The 10,871-nt window shown below is 34.6% G+C and overlaps 1 protein-coding gene across 1 annotated transcript; it reads right to left on the bottom strand.

Moving 5' to 3' along the window:
• Positions 1 to 1,013: 1,013 nt before the first annotated feature.
• On the bottom strand, positions 1,014 to 4,141 carry LOC129232803 (zinc finger protein 271-like). Its single transcript, XM_054866904.1, has one exon. It carries the CDS (start codon positions 4,124 to 4,126, stop codon positions 2,837 to 2,839), a length of 1,290 nt encoding a protein of 429 aa, XP_054722879.1. The 5' UTR covers positions 4,127 to 4,141; the 3' UTR covers positions 1,014 to 2,836.
• Positions 4,142 to 10,871: the final 6,730 nt, after the last annotated feature.

Genomic DNA, 10,871 nt, shown 5'->3' with positions numbered 1-10,871 from the left:
AAAAAAAAAAAAAAAAATTGAAAATTGACCAACAATATTCTGAGTTATAGCAATTTAAAGCAACCCCATTTTTTTAAACAAATTAAATTTAAATAAAAAAAATTTTTTTTTTCATATTTATGTTGCGATTTTGCTTATTAATTCAATGGTGAATCAGTGTAAAAAAAATTCAAAACTCTAAAGTATATAATAAAAAAAATTTCAAAATGTGTCCCGGACACCCTTAAAACAGATTATATCCCGTTTTATTATCTTTTTGGCGAAACGGAAAAAAAACTGTTTTACGCACAAATACGATAGCTGCTAGAATTTCGAATTTTTCACAATGTTTGGGTAGAGTAACAAGTGACTATGGGCATAAGTCTAGGAATTTTTCCTCAATTTTATCAGACTCAAATTGCCAATTTTACTTTGGATATACTCCTTTTTGGTGTAAAACAGTGGATATCATCCCTTTTGCAAAAAAGAAAAAAAAAAAAAAATCTTCAGAAATAAGCTTTATTAGATTGAAACAAAATATTCAACATTTTTAACATGTATATTTTTTTTTCACTCTACTTTATTCTCTAATACTTACTTCATTTTTTTAATTGAACATTTTTAAAAAAGAAAATTAATTTGAGTTTTGACATCTTGAATTCAAATTATGTTTTTCGCAATCACGAGTGTGTGTATGTAGGCGTGTGTGTTTGTGTCAGTGTGCAGGCATAAGTGTGGGTAGTTGTGTGTATGAATGTGTGCGTGGGGGGGAGGTATGTGTATATGTGTGTAGGCATATGTGTTTATGTCTGTGTGCAGGCATGAATGTGTTTGTGTGTGTGTGTGTGTGTTTGTGTGTGTATGTGTTTGTGTGTGTATATGTGTGTATGTGTAGGTGTGCGTGTATGTGTAGTTGTGTGTGTATGCGCGTGTGTATAGGACATGGATGCAACCTGGAGACGGCTTTCGCTATAGGAGCAGCATCGTGAGGAGCCCGGTCGACGGTGATGGTGCGGAGGGTGGCGGTGGGAAAATAAAATCATAGGAATATAAAAACAGTCAAATGAGAACAATAAACAATCGTGATTGCTCAAAAAAAAAAAAAAAAATCTTCGATCTAATTAAGTATGAACATTAAAACCACCCAAGCCGATTCAAATAACAACGTTGTATTTATTAATAGATCACAATTTTCATCATAAGTAATCACAATTTAATCATAAACTAATTACAATTTAATAGCAATATTAATTATTTATTATTAATTTAGTAATCACAATTTGAGGTCGCGCTTGCCTAACTGAAAACAGACGCTTCGTTCCGCTATTTTATTGGTGAACTACTTTTGAATTAGAAGTGGCAAATTCAAATTAGGATATGTGCCCTTTTGATATGAAAGTGAATGAGTTGGTACCGGCAAATAAGGGATAAGTTTCACTTTGCTGTAAAAAACCTGGCGAGAAATAAGGGGATGGATATACACCGTATAGGTGATAAAACCAATGTTTACGCATTTTTTAACAGTAGATATAAAACACTTCTAGCAGAAAGAAATTCATGGGTCGGTAGGGCTTATATTAGAGATTTTTAAAATGAAGGAAAAAAAAAAGAAATGTTTTTTCCAAAAGTGGACATAATTCATTTTGAAAGTAAACTCCTCAATTAATTTATCCAAATAAAACAAAAAGCAAAGATTTTGAAAAATATTGATAATACACTCATGGGCGGATGCAAAAAACTCTTTTGGAGGGAGCACGGGAAATTGAATTGCCATCCCCCCCTCGATGTTTCATAACAAAGTTTTAATAATTTTATTTTTAAATGTTCGCGGTTTTTATTTCTTAGGATTCCTTCTGGTCAATGAATCTACTTCTAAGTGCATGAATATTATGCACTAATATACTTTGAATGTGAACGGAAAACATCTGTAACGTTTCGAGCCATTCAAATACTAAACCCAATATAATGTAACGAGATGCTAGGCTATGAGTGGCTTTACTTAGGAACATTGTTATAATGATTATAACACGAGGGTGAGGTTATTCAATCACTTAATTTTAATGTAATACAAAGAAGCGTGTACGCTTTTAAAACGCAAAAAAGTGTGTAATACAAGAAACGCTTTTTTGTATTACATTAAAATTAAGTGCTTGGTCAACTTCTATCATCCAAAGATTGTTTTTCACTTTTTAGTTCATTTTGCTACGAAAGCTTGTTTTTTTAGATTTTTAAACTATTATTTTAACAAACACCGCTTGCAGCGAGTGATATTTTTGTGATTCATTAAGTGTCTACTGACTTCCAGCTTAGCTTATCCTTTCTTGGAAAAGTTCCTTCAACATTTTGAAGACATCAAAAAAATGAGTGACGACCGATGAGTCATCACTATATTTTATTTTTTCACCGTAAAGAGTATACAAGTACTTAAAATTTGTGCGCGTGCTAGTGTTTATAATCAAATTTTGTTGGCTAAAAGTATCTCCATCTGAAGTAACAAAAATTCTGATCACAATCTGAGTTATTATAGAATAGACTGCAGTTTATTTTTTCCCTCAGTTCACATCAATAGCAGGTATTCGATTCATTTTTTCCCCCGGAATTTCTATGAAGATTCCAATACAGCTCGTATGTTTCCAGGGCCCGACTAACTAAAAGTGAGGCCCAGGGCTCACAATAATTTGGAGGCCCCCTGAAGGCTATTATTTTAAAAATGTGTGTATTTTTTGTATATTTGTAATGCTATGCATAATTCTTTAAGTAATTTGGGGCCCCCAGGCCCAGACTTAGTAGGCCTGTGCGGTAATCAGGCCCTGAGTATTTCCAGGATTTAAAAAAAATAAAATGCAGTTTTTTGAGCCTATTGAGATGAACAGAGCTTATTGCCAGAATGCAGTCGCAAATGTGCCTTTAAGTTGTGAGCGAGACGAAAAGCCATTGAACAATAGTCACACGAATAGGGCTTTTCTCCAGTATGGAGTCTCAAATGGAATTTCAAACCTGAACCATTCGAAAATGCCTTTGAACAATAGTCACAAGAATGGGGTTTTTCTCCAGTATGGCGTCTCAAATGTTCCTTCAAGTGTGAACTCGTTGAAAATACCTTCGGACAATAGTCACACGAATAAGGCTTCTCACCAGTATGGGTCGTCAAATGTGTCTTCAAGTTTGAAGTGTTGGAAAATGTCATCGAACAATAGTCACACGAATGTGGCTTTTCACCAGTATGGGTCGTCAAATGTGTCTTTAAGTTTGAAGTGCTAGAAAATGTCCTCGAACAATAGTCACACGAATAGGGCTTCTCGCCAGCATGAACCTTCAAATGTTTCTTCAAGTCCGCACTCCTAGAAAACGGCTTTGAACAATAGTCACACGAATAGGGCTTTTCACCAGTATGGGTTCTCTTGTGTCTATTTAAGTCTGAAAGCGAAGAAAATGCCCTCGAACAATAGTCACACGAATAGGGTTTTTCTCCAGTATGGGTTCTCAAATGCTCCTTAATGTGTGACCTCGTTGAAAATGCCTTCGAACAATAGTCACACGAATAAGGCTTTTCACCAGTATGGGTTTTCAGATGTGTCTTTAAGTTTGAAGTGCTGGAAAATGTCCTCGAACAATAGTCACACGAATAGGGCTTCTCGCCAGTATGAATCCTCAAATGTCTCATTAAGTCAGCAATCCTAGAAAACGGCTTTGAGCAGCATTCACAAGAATAGGGCTTCTCATCAGTGTGGGCGCTCATATGTTGTTTTAGTGTTGAAGCGAAAGGAAATGACTTCGGACAAAAGTCACACGAATAGGTCTTCTTGCCAGTGCGCGCATCTAAATGAGTTTTAAAGCTTGAAGACTCGAGAGATGTTTTTTTGCTTGTATGGACTTTCATGTGTCTCTTCAGGTGGGAGCGCGAAGAAAACGCTTTCGGACACTGTTCACACAAAAAGGGTTTTGCACCAGTGTGGACGACTTTCATGTGTTTCATTAAATTTGAGGATTGAGTGAATGCCTTGGGGCAATGTGCACACGAATACGGTCTTTCGCCAGAGTGAACTCTTGTGTGTATCTGAAGCGCTGAAAGGCGGGAAAATGTTTTCGAACAATGTTCGCAGGGGTGTTGTTTCACACTCACGCTGTTCTTTGGATGATGTGCCATTCATAAGCAGTGTGTTGGGACTGGACAAGACTGGATTTTGCAAAAATAGATTGTCAAACTTTTTTTCATGCGTGAGAAAATGCTTTTAATCAGAGATCGCAAGAGCGTAGTATTTTACACAGATGTCTTCATACGTTTATTGTCTTGAAAATGTTTCTGAAAAAATTTAACCAAACTTCGGAACCAGTTTTAAGAAGAATATGAAACATTTTTTTTACAGCAATAGTCAATCGTAGATGTTTGATCAGACACAAGCGTCTCGAAACCAAACGTTACAAGGGCGTGATTTCGTAATCCTATCTCAAAAGAAAGAAATATCTTGAATACAAAGAGACTTTTACATCATTCTGCTGGCCACTTGTTTTTCAAAGATGCTGTTCTTTGGATGATGTGTCATTCATAAGCAGTGTGTTGGCACAAAATTAACAAGACTGGATGTTTGCAAAAATAGATTGTCAAACTTTTTTTTCATGCGTGAGAAAATGCTTTCAATCAGAGATCACAAGAACGTAGTATTTTACACACGTCTTCATACGTTTATTGTCTAGAAAATGTTACCGCAAAAATTTAACCAAACTTCCAATTCAGTTTTAAGAAGAATATGAAACATTTTTTTTACAGCAATAGTCAATCGTAGATGTTTGATCCGACGCCAGGCGTCTCGAAACCATAGTTCATAAAATCTTAAACAACGTTACAAGGGGGTTGATTTCGTAATCCTATCTCAAAAATAAGAAATATATCGAATACAAAGAGACTTTTAGATCATTCTGCTGGACACTTATTTTTCAAAGACCTGTCGTCAATTTCAAAGAAAAAAAAAAAGACTCTAATGTTGCTATTTTTTCTTTCTTTTTTCGATAAGCAGCGTGTATTTATGATTAAAAAGTTTTAACATATACGCGAAGGTATGTTGTTAACCCTTTAAAGCCGACTTTATTCAATGTAATTCCATGTGAGCTGAAAATTTGAAACTTTTGTAGCAGATAATAAAATGAACCACGTGAAAAGAAATAAACACTATTTTAATCGCATGGAATGTCTGACAACGTTTCGTAATATCTTAAAAAACTGATAAGCTAAGTCGCTTCAATCTCTTTTATGTCGAGGTAATGAAATGACTCTGCTGGTTAGCAATGTCATCGCGTCTTTCTCCTTTAGCTAGCACGAAATATAAAACTGCAGTGCCAAACGGTAGTCCTTTCGATTTCATTATTTGCTTCGACAGTTCGATTTCTTTCTCAATTTTATTACATTTCGTTCAATAATGAGGAACTATTTGAAAAACATGGGAAGGCAAAATAACTGCAAACATGCTTCCTAGTAACATTTTCATAGGCATATTAAAAGTAGCTGAAGTTTTTTCAATAATATTTTTAAGGGTATAGGAAACAAATGGCCTTTGTGTCGGATTTGAATGAATGCAGTACTGGATATAGTTTTGCGACTACGAAAAAAACATCATTCACTTTAGTTTTTCAGTTTCGACACATATTTTTTTTGGGCTTGACTAGCTCACTTCGAAAAACAGCTCTTCATCTTAAATCCAAAACTTAGAAAAACAAATCCAATAGCATTTCTCGATATCTATATTTCGATACAATTTTTCAGATCTATGTGTAGCAAAGGGCTTGTATTGTTAAGAGTTAAAAATTGATATTCCAATTGTTGAAATCCGATGTCACGCCATCCAGGTACCTGCTGAAAATAAAGAAAGGAATTAGGGGTTAAGTTACTGATCACTAGAAGTAAAAAATCACAAAGTCCATAGCCAAATAAAATATTTTTATAATGAAAAAAGAGTAAGGTAAAACCAGGGGCGGATACAAAAGTAATTTTCGGAGGAGTTCAAGAAATTGAAAAGCTAACTCCCACCCACATTTTAATTTTTCATAGCGAAGTTTCCATGACTTTATTTTTGAATGCGTTTTTTTGAGCAATCACGATTGCTTATTGCTTTCATTTGACTGTTTTGGCGTTCCTATGAATTTATTTTCCCACCAGCACCCTATGCAGCATCACCGTCAACCGGCTCCTATAGCGAAAACAGTCTCCAGGTTGCATCCATGTCCTACTCTTACACGCATACATACACGCACACACACACACCTACACATATATATACACCAACACATATACCCAAACACACACAAACACCTACACACACATACACACAACTACCCACACACTCACGTCTACACACAAGCACAAACACATATGCCTACACAAACATACGCATCCCCTCCACACACACAAACACTCATACACACAACTACCCACACACTCATGCCTGCACACAGACACAAACACACATGCCTACACACAAACACACATACCTCCCACACACATAAATACACACGACTACATACACACACACACACACACACTCGTGGTTGCGAAACACATAATTTGAATACAAGAGGTCATTCAATTTTTTTTTTACTTTTTCTTTCCTCTTTTTCAGCATTTCTTAAGGTCAATTAATATACTTTTAAATGCATAAATGCTATGCACTCTTCTACTTTGAATGTGGGAGTAAAATATCTTTAACATTTCAAACCAGTTAAATATTAAACACTAAACCCTATATAATTTCACCGAGATGCTTAAAAATGAGCGGTTTTAAATAGGATTTCATAATGGTTATGACACGATTATAAGGATTTTAAATAAACCAATACCTCATTTGAGTTTTTTAAATGAATATATATTTTAACTATAAAATATTATGTAAATGTATAGCTTTATAATATGTAGATTTTATTGAAGAATTCAGAAGCTACTTCTTTGCGAATTTCGTAGTTGCTGATTTATTTTTAAAAATTTAAACACTACATGCTAGTCTCAATTAATATTATGGTTTGGTCATGCGATTTACTTCAATTTGCATTTTTATAAGCAGAAAAAAAAATAAATCTATTATTTCGCAAATAGCTTCCTGGATTGTAATGACTTTTCTAGGCATTTTTAAAAAAAAAATGCTAATTACTGATTCCATCAAAGAAGAATTAATAGACGAATGGCGCTATTACGTCCCTTTGAGTTCGAAACCAGTAAATTAAATTGCTGCTCTGGTCTCTGACTCCAGTATTACTTCTTTAGCTAACAAAAATGCTTTTATTCAAACTAGGGGGCTCTGTCTCCTGCTCGCTAACGCTTACCAACCCCATAAGATTGCTTCGCAATCTTATTTGATTCGCAAAAATTTAAATCGTCAATTAGAAAGAAACAGATTAAAAACGCATTGCTCTCTTTGGAACAAAAAGTACCCCTTATACCCGGGTTTCAAAATAACTTGTACCAATTTGCAGAGGGGCTAAGGTGCTCCTGAGCACTGCAAAACTGGAGTTTTGTACGTTTGGAAAATCGCTTTCATATTCGTGTCTAGTAATATATTTTGCTCTTGAGTTCAGGGCTTGAATTGAGTTGAGCCTAAGATTTTCCGTTGTGCTAGAGTGCCACAGACAGACACACAGACAGGTCGAACTTATAACCCCCTTCCTGTGTTTGTCGGGGGTTAAAAGGTGAATAAAACAAGATTAAACAAATCATAAAACTTATTAACAATTTTTGGAGGCCGCCTGCCTTGTCTGGTGGTCAGAGAAGTCCGACTGCGACAGGAAGGTCCGGGTTCGAATCCCTGCTCGGCCATGGACATACTTTCTCTCTCCTGTCCTTGTCCTTTCTTTGTGCGACTGTGTTGTGCTGTGAATCGTTGCCTAGCCGGAAAACGGATCCTTATAAAATGTATGTACTGTAGAAGTCGGACTTCACACCAAATGACGGTACACTTGGAAAAGTGAAGCAGCGCACCTTAAAACCAGACAGAGGCACCCAGGCTCTCACCAACGGTACAAAAATATCCGATATTTTGATATATATCGGGTATTTTGAGATATATCCGATATTTTCAATCAGCACAAAGTCTTCAAAATAGTAAATGCATCCTTACATTACTCTCTATTTTCTTATATTATTATTACAATAGGTCAGGGTTGGCCGGATTGGACACAATTGGGTTGGACCCAATGGGTTTTTTTGAAAAAACCCATTATTTAGCCCACTTTTGGGTTTTTTAAAATTTTCTGAGAAGTTTTAAAAAAAATTAATTTATTTAAATACTTGAACAATTTAAACTTTTTTATTTGTTCTTCACCAGAGACAATGGACATAAAAAATGAATTTTGAACTTGAACAGTATTTTATTTCTTAACTCTTGACGGCATTAAAAAATTACTTCAAAGATTTTAAATAAATATATTTAACTTTTTTCTTTAACTGGTCAATAAAAAACTCAAATTATCTTGACTAAGTCCTGTCACGTCTGATTTTCTCAATATTTGTAGATTGTACAGAGGAAACTGCTCGAGCTAAAAGGCTTTCATGTGAATTATTTTCTGCAAACCAACACATCACAAACAAGGTATATTTTTTAGAAATTAACAGGTACGGTCGGACAGAAAACAGAATAGGATGTACAGTATTTTCATTATCTTACGAAAAAGTTTAATATTTCTTACTCTGTACAGTACACAGAAATAGAAAAACAGGCAACATTAAATTCAAAGAAATGTCTCGATTAAGCTGGAATTCAGTAAAAAAAAAATTTAAACTACTTGAGGTTCTACAGTAGTTTTGCATAACAAAACGAAATACAATAAAGTAAAATGCGAAAAAAAAAAGTATTTAAAACCGAACAATAGACTTGAGAAGTAACTTTGGCTTAACTGTTGGTAATCATGGAAACTAAAAACTCTGAAACTTCACTATTCTTAGGTTTCGTCGTCTTTTATACTTTTCCTCAGAAAACGCTGAATTTTAACTAGTTTTCCAGCTTTTTTTACCCCCAAGACAATTTTTGAGCTTTGTCTATATACTTATACTACAATATGATAAAGTACCCCATTTTCCCTAAAAAAAGATTAAAAAACCCACATTTCTTTTTAAAAGCCCAGCTTTAGTTGGGTTTTGTTTAAAAAAAACCCTGGATCCATGGGCTTTTTTAAAAAAAACCCGGGTTTTTTTCCAATTCTGCAATAGGTAAACTTAAAATTAGTTTCTTTCATTACTTATATCTAATATTTCATTTTACATTTCTATCAATTTTAATGGAGTTAATTTAGCATTAGTTGTTTTGACTCAATAATCTTCTTCACACAGTTGTTTGATTCAGAAATAAAAAATATGCACTAGTTGGTGCACAGTCATAAGACATTTTCTTATTTGATCAATGTTTAATATTTAATTAGGTATTTATAATAGGAATAACAACCGTTACATTGCTAATATATTTATGAACATAAAATAAAAAGGGATATTATATTACTTTGTTATATTGGTCATGTATTAATACATTATAAAAATACAGTACATAACTTTTTGGTTATTTTTAATAAAAAATAAACAAAATTACTATAATTAATAATTTTTATATTGAAAATATACGGTGGATGTAAAAATAAATATTGAAAATATAAAAATATTATGATACAGTGAAGCACCCTTTATACGTTTCTCTTTTATACGTTTTTATCAATTACACGTTTTTTAAATTGGTCCCTGCAGAGTCTAATACACATTAACGTACACCTATTATACGTTTTTTTCATTTATATGCTTTTTTTCATACGGTCCCTTCAAAAACGTATAAATGGTGCTTCACTGTATTTTCAAAATAAATATCGGATATATATCGGCGAACCCTGGCTCTCACCATGCAAAAACCACTGGTAATTTAATTTAGCCGAGAGCGTCCGAGCCAAACACAGTCTATGGATTTTTTAACAAGATCCACAGCCATGTTTCGCATGGACGTGATGGATTTCTGTATCTTGAAAGTACACAGACGCGAACTTGGGCAAGAGAGACCGGTGCTGAACCGACAAGCACTGTTGACCCAATCTAGAACTACATTTCTCTATTTTTACTTCCTTTTACAAAAAAGGAAGTATTGTATTCGCGAAAAAATTTTCACTCAAAAATCGGCCTTCATTTCCATTTTTCTCATCTCCGAATGAATGTTGAGTTTTTTTTTCGACCCGACCACACGTGGATATATGCCTAGAAACGTACAGACACCAGAAATATCCATTTTGACGACCCCCGAGTTAATTACAACGAATTTTCTCGGGACGTCCGTATGTACGTATGTATCTCGCATAACTCAAAAACGGTATGTTCTAGAAAGTTGAAATTTGGTACGTAGACTCCTAGTGGGACCTAGTTGTGCACCTTCAATTTTGGTTGCATTCGTATGTTTCTAAGGGGGTCTCTTGCCTCTTTTGGGGGGGGGGGGAAATCATTGTTAATTTCGATGGAAACCCAAGTGGTGTTATAATTTGTCGGACACTTGGCGATATATCGCCATTCTTTAGGTCTCCAAGTTTTTCCGCCAACTTGGCAAAAAATTTGGCGATTTTTTTAATTTTAAATTTGATTTTAATTTGGCCACTGTTGGTGATATTTAGAGAGTAAACTATTGAATCATATTAAAACTGCCAATATTGAGAAAATGACATTAAATTGGAGTAAAAGGAAGTCATGTGATGCACACATCAGCTCGTTTACTAATAATAAAGCTGAAATTTTGGATCTCTGTCTCTCTGGATGTCTGCCCCTCTGTCTGGCTGGATGTCTGTTACATGAATAGAACCTAGACCGTTCGGTCGATTTCAATGAAATTTGGCACAAAATTAGTTCGTTGGATAGGGCTGAGCACCTCGAAGCAGGGTTGGGTTTTGGACTG

The sequence above is a fragment of the Uloborus diversus genome, unplaced genomic scaffold (genome assembly GCF_026930045.1).
Source record: "Uloborus diversus isolate 005 unplaced genomic scaffold, Udiv.v.3.1 scaffold_14, whole genome shotgun sequence".
In the NCBI taxonomy this organism is placed as follows: Eukaryota; Metazoa; Arthropoda; class Arachnida; order Araneae; family Uloboridae; genus Uloborus; species Uloborus diversus.
Note: the sequence above shows the minus strand (reverse complement) of the source record. Positions and strands in the feature narration are given on the sequence as shown.

Excerpts from the sequence above, each read along its gene's own strand:
- LOC129232803 (XM_054866904.1), bottom strand. The coding sequence starts at position 4,126 with ATGGCACATCATCCAAAGAACAGCGTGAGTGTGAAACAACACCCCTGC.